This window comes from Equus asinus, chromosome 1, assembly GCF_041296235.1.
Source record: "Equus asinus isolate D_3611 breed Donkey chromosome 1, EquAss-T2T_v2, whole genome shotgun sequence".
Lineage (NCBI taxonomy): Eukaryota > Metazoa > Chordata > Mammalia > Perissodactyla > Equidae > Equus > Equus asinus.
This window is the reverse complement of record NC_091790.1, coordinates 206190970-206208286: the sequence shown is the minus strand read 5'-3', so window position 1 is coordinate 206208286 and position 17317 is coordinate 206190970. Positions and strand designations below refer to the sequence as shown.

The 17317-nt window shown below is 38.2% G+C and overlaps 1 protein-coding gene across 4 annotated transcripts in view; it reads right to left on the bottom strand.

The window, feature by feature from the left end:
- Positions 1–17317, bottom strand: part of RBM33 (RNA binding motif protein 33) — a 132562-nt gene that overhangs the window by 89290 nt on the left and 25955 nt on the right. For all 4 annotated transcript variants that reach the window (XR_006523736.2, XM_044765671.2, XM_044765670.2 and 1 more), the window contains exons 3-5: positions 9742–9790; positions 7542–7618; positions 5254–5566 (exon numbers count right to left, since the gene is read on the bottom strand). Coding sequence is in view for 3 of the 4 variants with exons in the window: in XM_044765671.2 (XP_044621606.2) it covers positions 5254–5566; positions 7542–7618; positions 9742–9790 (439 nt within the window). In the remaining variant the exon portion in view is untranslated. The remainder of the gene's footprint in view (positions 1–5253; positions 5567–7541; positions 7619–9741; positions 9791–17317) is intronic.

The window sequence follows — 17317 nt, the reverse complement described above, 5'->3', positions numbered from 1 at the left end:
CCCCAAAGTCCCAGTACAGAGCTGTACATCCTAGTTCCTCTATGTGGGATGCCGCCACAGCATGGCTTGCTGAGCACTGCGTAGGTCTGCACCCAGGATCTGAACTGGTGAACCCCAGGCCACCGAAGCAGAGCACGCAAACTTAACCACTCAACCACAGGACCAGTCCCTAAATACATTCTTCTAAAACTGGAGAATCTGAGTAAAGTGTTCTTTGTACTATTCTTTCATCTTTTCTCCAAGTTTCAAATTATTTCACACAGCAAGAGAGACAGAGAGAAAACACAAAAAGAAAAATTAAATTTATCTTGTTCAGAAGAAATGATGTGTCCCAGAAAGTGTTTGTACACAGCATACATGTTCAGATACTCTGTCATAGCACTGTATTAGGGAAAAGAGAGGGTAAAAAAAATGTTTTGGATGCTGAGTTTCTAAAGCATTGGCTGAAGACCTTAAGTAAATGATCTAAACCCGTGAAAAACCACTTTTGATGATCTCCTGGGAAAAGGAGGAAAAAAAGTACTAAGGAAAATAATTGAGAAAAAATGTTAATAAGAAAAGAAATTTTTTTAACCAAGTCTTAAGGCCAAAGAATGATTTTGTGACTTACATGCTTGCTCACAAGACAAGTTCTAAGGTTGGAAAACAGAATCTATTAAACCCTACCTCTCATACCCCCTCTATGCATGCAAATGACATCTATTTTTCCAGACCTCCTTCCTTCAGAGGTCACCTCTTCCCTAAAGCCTCAAAGCCCATCCACGCCCTTTCCCCAACTCACTCCAAGACACACACCCAATCACAGGGGTCCCCTGTGAGCTCCTGAGGCACATATCTGAGCTCTCCTCCTATGTTTACATCACAGGGATTTACCCACGTCTTCTCTCCCCTGTATGAGGCTAAAAATTCCTTGAGCACAGGAAGCAAGTTTCCCAATCATCCTTGGTTCTTCAACACCTTAGACAGCACCTAATACCGGGAACCTTGTACTATTTTTTGAATAATGCTAATTAATTTAAAATAATTACAGCACTCCTTTCAAAGCACTAACATATACATCACATTTTCAAAACATTTCTACCACATCCCCATAAAACATTTAAAATATTCTAACACTTAAAGGGCAAACAGCTATCTGGAAACCACAGCTCACCAAAACTCATTGCCCAAAGATTCTAGGAAGCTCAGGATTTTTACTACACTCTTAGCTCAAAGAAGAGATGTATCAAATTTTTCACTAATGCTAAAAAGATGCTCATTTTAAATCTCAAAGAAAAAAACCCCAGCAAACTTCTGGACTCTTTTTAAACGATGAACAAATACCTCTTCTCTTTCAGGAGCAACCTGGGAATCAGTAATCTCACCTGACTCCTCTTCAGCCACACAGTCTTCCTGCTCCTGCAGCCCTTGCTGCCCACATGCCTGCAAGTATTCTTCATCTTAACAGCCATTAAAGAGAAAATACGTTTTTCTCATATAGCTTTCGGGGGTTTTTAATCTCTTTTCATCTTTACGACTCATGCTTAATTATTTTGGCAAATTTTACTATGGCAATTACCCGAGTGAGCAGAAAGCACTAGGCACAAAAACAGAATGTGATCTCGCCTACATGTTAATGAGAACAGAGTGCAACACACTAACCCGATCACTAAGGTGAGGGACACGGCTCTGCTGCAAACTCTGTGCAGTGACAAACAGCTCTTCCTAAATCAACACTAAGGAAAAGCAATCTTAAAGGGACAGAGCACCTGAGCAGCAATAAGGGGCGAGAATCACGCCCAACTCCAACCATTCTACGGCAACAGAAGACGACACAAGCATGGGAAACTTCCAACATAGGAGCTTTATGAAAAATCACATGTCAGAATCTGTTTCTCCATTAGCCCCTCCCTTGAATTAGAGGGATGAGTCCAGGTTTGCATGAAACATAATGGGCAGGTCAGCAGGCAGGCGCCCCTTGAGGGCACACGTAGGAAGAAGGCAAGCTGGCTTGAGAAAAAAGGGCTCCTACAGCTACTTGTAACAAGTAACAAGATCTGATCCTACCCAGGGGAGCTGCACTTCCCAGCAAACCCCGCCACTTGTTGAAAAGGACTGTAGATGGTTACAAAGCAGGCCACGAAGAATGAATCTGTTACTGAACCTAAAAAACCCACTGCGTGGTATCCAACAGTCTCGTCTACAACCCCCAAAGAAAAACTACTGTATTTAAGGTGACAAACCACCAGTTCCCACAACTGTCTCTCATGACTATCTGAAAATACTGCATTTTACTTTCTAAAAAAAATTACTAGCATCCTATCAAAAAGAGCAACTATCGCTACTCATGATTCACTGGTAGCAGAACAGTCAGATTTCAAATAAGGCCAGATGATGGTAATCAAAATTTGTAGCTAATATACAATGGAGTATAGTCTACACCACTGGTTTCTCACTGGGAAACAAAAATCTACCTTTTACATAAATTATCAATCCAAAATTGTTTTTACAAAACAATGTTTTATGAAATTTCAATCTATCTTAATTTTAAAGGCCCTAAATAAATTGATTGTGCTTAAAAGTATAAATCACCCAACAATTAATTTTCTAATATTTTGTTGAATAATAAGTGATATGCATCCCTTCCTAAAACAAGAGTACAAGTTTTTAAATCAAATCCCAATTCACTCTCTAGAACAGGACGAATAAAATGCACAAACTTAAGGATTACTTACTTTTGAGTAGAACAGGAAAGAGCACCAGAGCTGGTCCTACCAACTTTTTACTGTGGACCTCAGCTTGTTCACATGTAAAAGTGTCCCTTCCAATTTGTAAAATTCTGTGGTTTTATGATTCCACTTCCAATTATGCACAAAATCCCCCCATGTGATTTTAAGACTGGGCTTCAACAGACAGAATGTGCTCTTGACCAGCATTTCCCAGAGTTCAATTCCAGCTTGAGAGTATGAGTTAACAAAGCCTAACTAGGACATGAACCACAGTTAAATAAACCGTTTAATAAACTAAGAGATCACTGGCACACAAAGGGACGCAATCGACTGGTGTTCGTTAGTCTCATAACGAACAACAAATGTGTGCACCAGTGAAAGCCTAAGACGACAATGAGTGGTCTCCACCGCAGACCTCGAGAGGAGAACTTCACAGTCTAAGTCCATTTACCTCTTCCCATCCAAAGAAGAGAGAATGCCAGATTCTACCACTGTGGCAACTATAAAGAAACCAATAATCTTAAAGAATTAGGGAAAAAAGAAAAGGAGGACTGTGGCTTTAAAGCTAGATGTATTGAGATGAGCTGATATTACTCAAAGAAAGACAAACTTCGCCTCACCTTAAAGTTTACAACTCTCTGTGAAAAGATATCAGGACACTTTCAGAACTTCTACATAAATTTTCCTACTTTAAGATTTTTTATTAATTCTTCAAGAAATTAATTCACTTTAATGTGGAAAAGTACTGTGAGTATAATGAATTGTCACATTATTTTCCTTTTCAATACCTGAATCTTAGATCACAAGATGTTGGATAAAGTTGGATTTTACACAACCAGGTGCCTAAATGTAACCTCAAGTTTGACAGTGGAATACATGAGATGGAAAGTCCTCATTTACTAGAAATTCTCCTTACAACAAACTCTGCGAGAAGGCTACAGTGAGAGGGACCTCCCATGCAGTCGTGCGCACTAGAGCACCTTCCACACTGTGCGCTGTTCCACTCAATTCCAAGTGCACAGAGGGCAGGGGCCATGCTTCACGCTTCGTGTTTTAGCACAGTTGTGTCCCCAGTGCTTGAACATCAATAAAGATCTGTTGAACTGTTGAATTTACAAGTGAAACGGACCCAGATATGATTAACCAACCATCTCATTTTACTGATGAGTAGGAGAAATAAGAAAATGCTCTAACTAGGGAGTAACTAGGCAGATTTTTAAAAGATCTTGGCTCAATTTTTTTCCCGAGGAAGATTCACCCGGAGCTAACATTTGTTGATCCTGGCTCCATTTTTAAGAGGCATTTTAAGTTACACTGCTCCTTTAGGATAGTATACAAACACATCAGTAAACCAGAGAGCACCTGTCCACACTAGTGAAAGATTTATTACCAAAACAAACCACTAAAGAGTTGTCGAAAAAACAAGTACCCATGATGCATTTTACATGATTCTCTCTAACAAAACTACAAACATTTTTCATTACTATATCTACTGAAGAGAAAGCATTCAAAAAAAAAATCAAATCTTAAAAATAACTATTGAGACACATAAACACAATCATGACTGGAACTAGATATTCTAAGGTTCCACATAAACAATCCCTTTCAAAAGTACTCACACAGATACAGAGAGATATAGATATAGGACAATGACGAACATTCAGTAACTTTTGAACTTTTTTCTCAAATGCAGCATACTCTGAATGGAAACAGAGATACCATGGCAGAGTTACGACCCTACCTTTACCTGCCTCCACTCCCCCCAGCAGCCCCAGTGATAGTGCCCCTCAGTGGAACCCCAGGATCCTGAAAACCCTAAGATTCTACTGCAACTATGGAAGTCACGTCCTTCCCAAATAAATGTCATAAGGTGCTTCTTTTAAAAAGAAATCTCCTTTAATGATGAATCATTAAGACAGATGAGCAGTCTTTCAATAGTCCGTTTTTGACAGTTCAACTTTAAAAAAAAAAGCTACCTATCAAAATCATCTTTGTGAAATAAAAATCTGCACAATCTTTGCTTCCTGATTACAGATAACAAATTACCTGTGACATTTCCTAAACTAACCTCCAATCTCTTTATTCATGTTTAGACAGTTCTCAGTTACAAAAAAGAACGAATGAACAGGACATCAATCACTTTGGAATATTAGCACCTTAAAGATGTCTTTAGCAGGTCAATAATCTTTTCACCTTAGAAGGACTTTATCAGATCTTGTCTAAAGCCTGGATAAAAGCTCTGCATTAAGTACTTCTAACAATTGACAGTGTATCTCCAGCACACAAAGCTGTTTTCTTCCTTAGGGTGCAATCCTCAAGGTCACGATTCTGTGCAGCCTTCCAGAGTGACAAAGGAGCATTACCTCCGGCCAAACAAGCTGTCAACACAAACTTTGTCATAGCTCAGATAAAGAAACTGGCAGACAGTGATAATAAGGTCTAATTTCCCTCCCTCCCAAGGGAGGTAAATAGATTTCAAATCAGTCTAGAAACCTATGTCCAGGCAGCCATGTTATCTTTAGCCATACAAAGGAGAAAGACTCACTGTGAATTCATCTAAAGGCTCATTGATCTCGATGTCTAACACTTCGTCATTGTACAGCTGCTCCTCCTCTGGCTCTTCCACATACTCAATGTGGTCTTCTGTCAGCTCAGCATCGTGGCCTTCATACTGTCCTTCTTCCGGGTACTCGTGAGCATACAATTCAGATCCATCGGATTTGTGATAAACCAGTTCATCTTCTCCTTGTTCATACTCAGATTCCTGTTCTCCAGATTGGTCATTAGTGTTGTCAGACAGTTCAAATGATGTGACCATGCCAGATGTGGTATTCAGACTAATTGTGACACCCTGAGAACTACAAAGGACAAAAATACAAAGAAAGGCACCCAATTAGAGTGAAGCTCAAAACTAAATCATCACATAAATTGACTGTTAGAAAAACTTAAACCACAACCAGTGAAAGGTTACTCCAGTAACTGATAAATGCACAGTGACTCCAACAATGACTGAAAACAGAGCTCAGTGTGCGATACTGAGCCAGCATCAGACTTCTAATGCATACAGCGTCCCCACTGTCATCAGCACAGATTATTTCACCAAAACAATCAGATCAACCAGATGGGGAAGGAAACAGGTCTGAGCGGTGAAAGTCCAGGACTGAAAGCAGATAGATTCCATTTCATTCTGACTTTCAGAATGAAAAGGATGGAGCAAAAGATTTCAAAGTAAAAGCAGGAGTACTACTCTATAAACAGAAAATCATAGATGGAATTTTAAGAATAATTCTTTTCTTTTTTAACTTTATGATGCAAATTATAAACTCCTATTTTAAAAATCAACGTGTTAAAAATCAACATATTAAAAATCCATGTGAAAAAACATTTCAATGTTCAAATAAAATTTATACCAGTCACAAATTTCAAAAAGATTAATTCATAATTTGAGTAAAATAACAGAGGCTTTTAAAACTGCAAAAAAAAAAAAAAAAATCACATCCCACCTACTAAATCACAACAGTAAATGCCAAACAGTAAGATGCAAGAAAACACTTAAAAAGCAAGATTTTGCAGATAAATCTAAGTTCACACATATTAAGTATCCAATCCTAACAAAAAAACTGAATATGCCATACAGACTTGAAGACATTACATGGCTAAAAGACTCCAAAGGGATATTTCAAGGGCAACTTAACTAATTCAAAAGATTAAAACATAATAATGATGCCAAAGAATGGAATTGGGAAACTTAAATAACTGGTAGAATAAATTAACTTAAAACCGTATTTTTACCCATAAAAATTACTTTATTTTACAAAACCTGTTACAAATCTATAGCTCAATAATAAATGGCATATATTTGTTAACTACATTTATAACCAAGAAATGTCTCTCTATATTTTCACAATAAATGTTTCCTCATAAAATTGAAAACCTTATTCTACCCACCAGAGTACACTAAATACCTTTTCCCCTTCTTCTAACAGAGCATACTAATGTCAACAACAGAAAGATATTCATTATTGTCATGGACTAAATATTTATGTCCCCCCCTAAATTCACAGGTTGAGTCTTAACGCCTAATATGATGGTATCTGGAGGTGGGCCCTTTGGGAGGTGCTTAGGTCATGAGGGTGGAGCCTCATGAATGGGCTTAGTGCCATATAAAACGGACCCAGAGAGCTCCCTCACTCCTTCCACCACGTGAGGTCACAGTGACAAAGCACCATCTATGAACCAAAAAGTAGGTCCTCACTAGAACCCAACCGTGCTGGCACCCTAACCTTGGACTTCCCAGACTCCAGAACTCTGAGAAATAAATTTCTGCTGTTTATAAGACACCCAGCTTATGGTACTCTGTTACGGCAGCCCGAACAGTTTTGTTCAGATTGTCAACTAGAGTCTAAGTACAGTCTAAAGGAATTTCCAAAATGGCAATTCAGTAAGCAGATATGTATAAATAAAAATTATCTGAAATGAAAACAAAAGCAGCAACATCAAAATGCAACCAACAGTATTGAGTCTGGGGCCACTGCCCTCCATACAAATAAAAGAATTCTTTAAAAAAGCAGTACATGTGTGTTCCGAGCTTTCATACCCTGCACTCATCAGAACTCAGAGGTTATTAAATGCCAAGATCAACAGTGATTTTAAACAGTTGATCTATTTATAAAGACATATATGGCTTTCATATCAAAGTTATATTAATATCCTGTTTAGAATATAATGATATGTTAAAGATATAACACATTATCAATTATATCCCATTATAATTATAAATTAGTTACTATCAATTTAAATAAAGAATATTTTTAATGAGCTAATATTGAGTACCTGAAATTTTCTTCATCTTCATTATCACTCTGTAAAAGATCATCATTTAGCTCTTCATCTGATAAATCCGACTGATTCTAATTGAAATAAGAAATCTAATTAATGTATGTCACTTCTATAAAAAGACTTGTTACAAAAGTACAAAATTATGTTGACTGGATTGTTTGTAACCTTATGTTATTAAAACATTTGCATTCAGCAAGTTGACAATTGAGAGATTCCACATATGGCATACCAGACTAGTTTTTAGATGCAGAGTCAAATAAGCATAGAATCAGCAAGCATAACAATCATATTTATTCTAACAAAAAAGGAAAAAGGGAAGGGTCCTTTGGCGGTGTCCTACAACAATTTTTTATCATACACAAAAAAGAATGGTGTCCTTAAGATTTGACTAAATTTAACTGTTGGTATCCAAAATCTAAAGCCTTTTTAAACAAAAAGAAAAAAATAAAATTTCAGAAAGAAGCAGATTTTAGATAACCGGATCGCCAAATAAGAATGGTAAGGGACTAAAATAAAGCTTCATTTGTCCAACACAGAGGACACACGACAATAAAGAGGACTAGCTCAGGTCCTCACTCCTATGCTTGACAGGCCTGTGCACAAACCACATCAGGAAGCAGAGGTAGCCTCGTGATTCCGTCAGCTGGTCGGATTTCTAGAGCTCCAGGTTTTGTTAAGTTAAATACATACCAGTATCTGCGATTTAAGGGGGGTGGGGGGAACCTCACCTTTTCCTCTTCTATTAAAATTATTCTATCATATATGTAAGTTAGCATCCCTCCTCCAAAAGACAATCAAAGCCCACACACACACCCCTACCGGGGAAAAAAATACAGATGGAAAAAAAGACTTGATTTTCTAATTAAAGATGAAACAAACAAGCAGTCTTTTCCTGGCATTCTACAGCTTATAAAAACAGGTTTCTCAAACTTGTCTGTATTCTCTTCATTACAGTATTTTTGATATACGCCAAAAAATATCAATCTTATTAGTAGTGCTTATTAGTCCCAAAGGACTCCACCTAATGACTGACATTATAAGAAGACAAAAATAAACAACACAGACCACGTAGTTAGTTCACCTGAGGAAGGAAGGAGGGTCTGGAGGAAAACAGACTGCTTAACAGAGCCCAAAGAAGCTCCATTCGGGTGCCCCCTTAATCTGTCATCCATTAACAGGGCCAATTCATTAAATAAAACCACAGGAAGGGCCAGCCCGTGGCCGAGTGGTTAAGTTCACTCACTTTGCCTCAGTGGCCCATGGTTTGCTGGTGTGGATCCCGGGTGCAGACCTAACACCACTCATCAGGCCATGCTGTGGCAGCGTCCCACAGAGAAGAACTAGAATGACGTGCAACTGGGATATACAACTATGTACTGGGGCTTTGGGGAGGAAAAAAGGAGGAAGATTGGCAATGTTAGCTCAGGGCCAATCTTCCTCACCAAAAAAAAGCATGGGCTCTGGACCCAAAAAAACAACTCCCACAAATTTATTTTTAAAAAACACCCCACAGGAAATCTTTAAAAATTAACCATTCAATGAAAGCCAAATCTCAGTCAACAAGAGGTTGCTTCCTTGAGTTTTTTAGTTAAACTTTTAAGTATTTGTCAAAAACCAGTGAACCAATAAATAATTCACCAAACAAAACAAGGAACACGTGTTTCACTTTAATATTTGGCTTTTAATTTCTATTTTTAATGTTTGTTTATATTATAATGTTCAAAATATATTGGTAGAATGATACATATGTATATTATATATACACATTAAGTCTTAAACTTTTAATTATCTGAATATTTGTTATACTTGAGTATTCCTATCTTTAAGCTTATCTCTGAATACTCCCAAAAAAGTGAATTCCAGATCCATTATGCAAAACATTAAGTTCCTTCAGGGCAAGTTTTAGCTTTATGATACTGCTTTCACAAACTCAGTATAGGCTGGAGTGCCTTGAAGACCTTGGGAACCAAAATACGTGCATCAAAGGATTTACTGCTCGAGTTACAAGTTATCGGAGAATGTACCAATAGATTAAACAGTCAGCTCTTTGTGCATTTAAAAAATAATTCAATTCACAAAATTTTAATCTATACCCAACTTTCCAGAAATGCATCCCATGCATAAAATGTGTGCTTATGTTTTAAGCACAACTAAACAATTACCATTTAGTTTCAAGAAGACCTCTATTTCCTACCTTTTTGCCAGACAGCAAATCTTCTCCAAGTAAGTCATCTTCAAGTTCACTGGGGAGAAACAGACACAGATCAATGCATGATTCCTACTACACTAGAAAGTTTGTACATCACTGGGAAATCTACCCAGGACTTTAGGGTACTTTCAGGTTAAGTCGCAATAATTTCCTTTGTCTTTATTAATAATGAAAACATAATGTAAATATACAGAAAACACATGGCATTAAACATTACCAAACATTAAGTGTGGGAAACATACTTAAGGGAAAAATACCAAACATTAAGTATGGAGGCTTTGTTAGAAGAAGTAATCCTCACCAGACTTCTACATCTTAGTTTTTTACCTCAAAATGAGATCTTAAGTAATCGGTAAAAGACAAAACTACAATAAGTAATATCAACGCTTTCTCCTACCTTTAAAAACCTATCATATCCTTGAGAACTAGAAACAACAAATCATTTCATTCATGCACTGAACACCTTTTTTGTTATTTTAAGTTATCCAGCATAAATCGTATAAACTCATTTTATAGATACAGAAAATAAGGATAAGAGATTAAATATTCTGCCCAAAGTCACACAGCAATGACACATCCAAGACAAGAACTTAGCCCACGGGGAAAAAAAATCTTTCACAGATCAACAAGAGTAAGATAGTTATTAGAGAATAACACTTAGTTTCTTCCAACATTTTCAATCACAAACCATCTAATCATCTTTCAGATACAATTTCTGTCTCTTCACTGTTCAATCGTCCTCAATGGGTGAGGAAAAAAACATGATCCAGGGACAATACTCACAATCACAGCATTTGAGAATTTGATTCCAGATGACCAAAAAGTACAAGCACCCTTTTGAAGACAAGCCCCTCTCTAGAGCATCACTCTAAATAACTGAAAATGGAAGGTAATCCCATTTGCCCAGGGAACACTAATTGAGAAGAACCCTTAAAACCATAATATGAACAGGTGTTGGTAATTATACAAACAAAACTCTTGAAAACACTTGTACCTTGTGCTGACAAGAGAAGTATATGGAAACGAGAAATCAGTCTTTGGAGTGACGTCAGCATCAAAGCAGAGTGAGCTTTCCCAGTAATCTCTCCCCTCCACCATACAATGAAAAAGACATTCATTCTCCAACAGAGGACATCCAAACACAAGCCACAAGATGTCTGAGAGACCCACACAGCCATATGACAGTGGGGGGAGAGGCTGGAGCCCCCCTCAGAGAAGGTGGAACGTGGTAAAACTTCACCCCTTCCACAAAAGACTGGGATCTGGGACCATGGGCAGGCTCCGAGAGGGAAGTAACAGAGGGAAGGGACGTTCATTTGCAGGAACATCAACAATCCCCAAAGCCTTCGTAGCCTGGGAGAAAGCCCCTAGCGAGGTGAAAGCTAATGCAGGGGTGACCTCATCAAGCCACCCCAGGAAACCAGATAGCAAGCATAGAGTGAGAAAACCCCAAGAGCACACAGAAGAAAGCGCCCCTCCCCTCCACCCACCCAGCACCGGCTGCAGCACCTGCGATCTTGGCAGATCACAGAGGGCTCAGAATACATGGCTCTTGACCCCACCCAGTGGCAACAGGTGGTAACTGTAACCAAATAATACCACAATGCACATAAACAGAGCCACGGCCTCTAGCAGTATCGAAAATTATATTAAATCTCCAGACCAGAAAGAAAATGACAAGTACCCAGAAATCGGTCCTGAGGAAAGAGAAATATGTAATCTAAATGACAGAGAATTCAAAATAGCTATCATCAAAAACTCAAGGAATTAAAAGAGAATGTAGAGAAACAATTCAACGAGTTCAGGAGCTACATCACAAAAGAGATTGAAACTATAAAGAAGAATCAATCAGAAATATTTGAGATGAAAGACACAATGGAAGAGATAAAACAAAATATGGATTCCCTGAACGCTCGAGCGGACATCATAGAGGAGCGAATCAGCATAACTGAGGACAAGTTGAAATGCTCCAGATAGAGGAGGAGAGAGGACTAAGACTAAAAAGAAAGGAAGAAAGTCTCTGAGAATTAGCTGACTCAATCAGGAAATGGAACATAAGAATTATAGGTATTCAAGAAGAAGAAGAAAAGAAGAATGGAGCAGAAAGCTTGTTCAAAGAAATAAGAGCAGAGAACTTCCCAAACCTAGGGAAGGGGATGGAAATCCACGTAGAAGAGGCTACCAGAGCTCCTAAATATGTCAATGTAAAAAGACCTACCACAAGGCAAAAGTGAATGACAAAGAAAAGATACTAAGGGCAGCAAGGCAGAAGAAAATAACTTACAAAGGAACACCTGTCAGGCTTTCAGCAGATTTCTCTGCAGAAACCTTAGAGACTAGGAGAGACTGGAATGACATATTCAAATCTTGGAAGGACAAAAACTTTCAATCAAGAGTCCTCTATACAGTGAAAATATCCTGCAGATATGATGGAGAAATAAAAACTTCCCCAGATAAACAACAGGTAAGGGAGTTTGTAGCCATGAGACCACCCCCCACAAAAAATCCTCAGGAAGGCCCTCATACCTGGAAAAAGAAAAGGGAGAAAGGGACTACAAAGCATAGAGTAAGGAAATAAATAGGTAGACAAAATTGGAAAATTGTAGCTATACATCAGAACAGGTCAGTAAATATTCAGGAATAGCATTAAAGATAAAGGGGAAGAAAACATTAAAAACAAAGATAATCTTGTCATTTTAACCACAAACTCACAAGACAAGATGGAATAAGATGTGAGAAAAACAACTTAGGAGGGAAAGAGCAAAAGGACTGAATTGGTTTAGTCTAAGGAAATAAGAGGCCATCAGAAAATAGACTATCTTATCTACGAGATTTTGAATATAAACGTCATGGTAACCACTAAACAAAAAAGCAGAACAGAGACACAAATAATAAATAAGTAGAAAACAAAGAAATACAACATAAAAAACTACATAACTCAAGTGACAGACCAAAATACACAGGACGAGAAACAAAGGAAACACAGGAGAAGCGGTAAACGAGTGATAAAACGGGAGCATTAAGTCCTCATGTGTCGACAATCACCCGAAACACAAATGGACTGAACTCTCCAATAAAAAGACACAGTGGCGAGATGGACTAAAGAACAAGACCCAACAATATGCTGCCTCCAGGAAACACATCTCAGCTCCAAGCACAAACACAGACTCAGAGTGAAGGGATGGAAGACAATACTCAAAGCTAAGGGCAAAGAAAAGAAAGCTGGTGTTGGGATACTTATATCAGACAAAGTAAACTTCAGGATAAGACAGGTAAAGAGAGACAAAGAGGGGCTGTATGAAATGATTAAAGGGACACTCCAGCAAGAAGACATATCACTTATAAATATCTATGCACCCAACACAGGAGCACCAAAGTACATGAAGCAACTATTAACAAACCTAAAAGAAGATATTAATAACACAATAATAGTAGGGGACCTCAACACTCACATCAATGGATAGATCAACAAGGAAACAGTGGAATTAAATGAAAAGCTAGACCAGTTGGACTTGAGAGACATATATAGAACACTCCATCCAAAAACAGCAGAATACACATTCTTCTCAAGTGTGCATGGAACATTCTCAAGGATAGACCATATGTTGAGAAATAAGGTAAGCCTCAATAAATTTAAGAAGATTGAAATACTAACAAACATCTTTTCTAATCACAATGCTATAAAGCTAGAAATTAATTAAAAGAAAAAAGCTGAGAAAGGGACAAAGATGTGGAGACTAAACAACAGGATATTGAACAACCAATGGATCGTTGACGAAATTAAAGGAGAAATCAAAAAATATCTGGAGACAAATGAAAATGAAAACATACCATACCAAGTCACATGGGATGCAGCAAAAGGCTTACCCTAACAAACAAGAAAAATTCCAAATAAGCAATCTCAAACTACACCTAACTGAATTAGAAAAAGAACAAAGTCCAAAGTCAGCAGAAGGAGAGAAATAATAAAAATCAGAGCAGAAATAAATGCTATTGAAACAAAAATGGCAGTAGAAAGGAGCAATGAAACAAAGAGTTGGTTTTTGAGAAGATAGATAAAACTGACAAACCTCCAGCCAGAGTTACAAAGAAAAAAAAGAGAAAGCTCAGATAAATAAAATTAGAAATGAAAGAGGGGAAATAACAACAGATACCACAGAAATACAACGGACTATAAGAGAATACTACGAAACACTATATGCTAACAAAATGGACAATCTAGAGGAAATGGATAAATTCTTACACTCTTACAGCCTCCCAAAGCTGAATCAAGAAGAAGTAGATAATCTGAATAGACCAATCACAAGGAAAGAGATTGAAACAGTAATCAAAAGCATCCCAAAGAATAAAAGCCCAGGACCAGACGAGTTCCCTGGGGAATTCTACCAAACTTTCAGAGAGGACTTAATACCTATCCTTCTCAAGCTATTCCAAAAAATTAGGGAAGATGTAGCACTTGCTGACACATTCTACAAGGCCAGCATCACTCTGATACCAAAGCCTGACAAGGACAACACAAAAAAGGCAAACTACAGGCCAATACTGCTGATGTAGATAGACGCAAAAATCCTCAACAAAATACTGGCAACCTGAATACAGCAATACATCAAAAAGATCATGCATCATGATCAAGTGAGATTTATACCAGGGACACAGGCATGGTTCAACATCCACAAATCAATCAATGTGATACATCACATTAAGAAAATGACGAACAAAAACCACATGACCATCTCAACAGATGCAGAGAAAGCATCAATGCAACAGAACTGAAAGCCCAGAAATAAAACCACACATTTACAGACAGCTAATCTTCAACAAAGGTGCCAAGAATATACAATGGAGAAAAGATAGTCTCTTTGATAAATGGTGTTGGGAAAACTGGACAGCCACATGCAAAATAATAGAAGTAGACCATTATCTCACGCCACACACAAAAATAAACTCAAAATGGATCAAATACTTGAAGATAAGTCCTGAAACCATAAAACTCCTGGAAGATAATATACGTAGTACTCTTTGACACCGAACTTAAAAAGATCTTTTCGAATACCATACGTCTTCTCAGACGAGGGAAACAAAAGAAAAATAAACAAGTGGGAGTTCATCAGACTAAAGAGCTTCTGCAAGGCAAAAAAAACTAGAATCAAAACAAGAAGACACACCCCCTAATTGGGAGAAAATATCTGCAAATCATGTACCAGACAAGGGGTTAATCTCCATAATATATAAGGAACTCACACAACTGAACAACAAAAAGCAAACAGCCCGATCATAAAATGGGCAGAGGATATGAACAGACATTTTTCCAAAGAAGATATACAGATGGCCAATAAGCACATGAAAAGATGTTCAACATCACTAATCGTCAGAGAAATGCAAATCAAAACTACACTAAGATACCACTTTACACCTGGTAAAATGGCTATAATCACTAAGACTAAAAATAACAAATGTTGGAGAGGTTGTGGAGAAAACAGAACCCCCACACACTGCTGGTGGGAATGCAAACTGGTGCAGCCACTATGGAAAACAGTATGGAGATTTCTCAAAAAACTAAAAACAGAAATACCATATGACCCAGCTATCCCATCACTGGGTATCTATCCAAACAACTTGAAAGCAACAATCCAAAGTAACGTATGCACCCCTATGTTCGTTGCAGCACTATTCACAATAGCCAAGACATGGAAACAATCCAAGTGCCCATCACCGATGACTGGATAAAGATGTGGTATATATATACAATGGAATACTACTCAGCCAGAAAAAAGAAGACAAATTCATCCCATTTGCAATAACATGGATGGACCTGGAGGGAATTATGCTAAGTAAAATAAGCCAGACTGAGAAAGACAAACACCAGATGATTTCACTCATATGTGGAATATGAACAAACACATGCACAAAGAAAATAGTTCAGTGGTTACCAGGGGAAGGGGTGTTGGGGGATTGGCATGGGGGTGAAGGGGAGCACTTCTGTGGGGACAGACAAGAAACAATGTACAACTGAAATTTCACAATGATGTAAACTATGACGAGCTCAATAAAAAAAATCAGTCTTTAATGACTATTTTTTCTACACAAAAACATTTTTTAAAAGAAGATAACTGAAAACTCTATCAGTTATAAATGAGTGGAGTGTACAGAGATGGAGAATAGCAGTTTCCATGACTAACCAAGGCAACAGCACAGAAGAAGAAAGCAGGATGGAAGACAGACAGATTAAGTCCCTATGACTACAACTAGCATAAATTAAAGCTCAGGGAATCACAAACATCCAGTCAGTATACTACGTGCCAGGAAACATTCTAAGGGTTTTTCATATATTAGCTTTTTCATTGCCCTAAGAACCCTATCTGGTAAATACTTATATCATGCTCCATTTTTTAAATGTGAAAACAAGACACTGAGATGTTAAATAATTGGCCTGAGGTCACCCAGCTAGGAAGCAGCAAAACCAGTACGTGACTGAGCTGGTCTGGTTCCAGAGTCCAAACCCGGACTACTATGCACACACTCCACAAAAACTAAACACACGATTCTCTATTGTCACCATAAAGTTGGATCCTTACAAAAGACGTACACAAAAGAGAAGAAATTTACAAAACAGAAAACACTACTAAAATTACACCATCACCAAAAACAACACTGAATTAATGGAAGTGACTGGCTCACATTGAGTCCTTTCAAAGGGATGAGTATGAAGACTCCCTGACAATAACGGTAACTGTGTTAGGAAATGAAAGAAACACCACACTGATAAAGAGGTTTCCTGCATTCAACTGCAGAACTCCCTAAAGATTTCACCATTTAAGTAAGAAATCACTATTTAAGTAAGAAAAACCTCTTTGGCAGGTATTTCTTATCAAAGATTAGGGACAATCAGCTCTTTAAGTATACTGAAAGGCTTTTTCAGGAAACAAGTATTTTGTAGTCAGCCACATGGCTGTAGCTTTGCAAAATCAGATATATAAGTGACAAGGAAGACCACACTTGAGTCCATCATCTCTGGGTGCCTTCCCACTCCAAGCCACGCCCTCCAGCCTCAGCGGGCTCGTGCCCTGGAAAGCGTCTCTAGTGTCTCTGGGAAAGGCTCCCACCAGCTCTCCTGGCCTTTGCTTCTGGATGGGCTCAGCCCATGGGATGCCCCAAGAGAATGTCACAAAGCAAGCACAAGAGATTGCCCATCCCTCATACCTGCACAGCTGCGGCCCCCCCAGTTCCCACCACTGCAGCTCTCACTGGGCTCTAGGACACCACTGTTTCCCTTCAGGCCTCTGCTACTCCCTGGAAGCCTCACCAACTCTTACTACTGCGTTAACCCTGCCCTGGAAACAGCCTGTCCTCAGACGACTTCCACTTAAAACCTTGTGAGTATGCTGTCTCTTTCCTGCCTGGATATAGGCTGATACATGCACATCTTTCAAAAAACTTAAAAACTTCAGGTGTTGGTTCAGCAATGACATCATGTTCTTCCAAATAAACCACTAATGTAACATGGCAGCAAGAGCTGTGCATAACCATTTCTGACTCGCTCTTCTCCTTAATTTTCAAATTT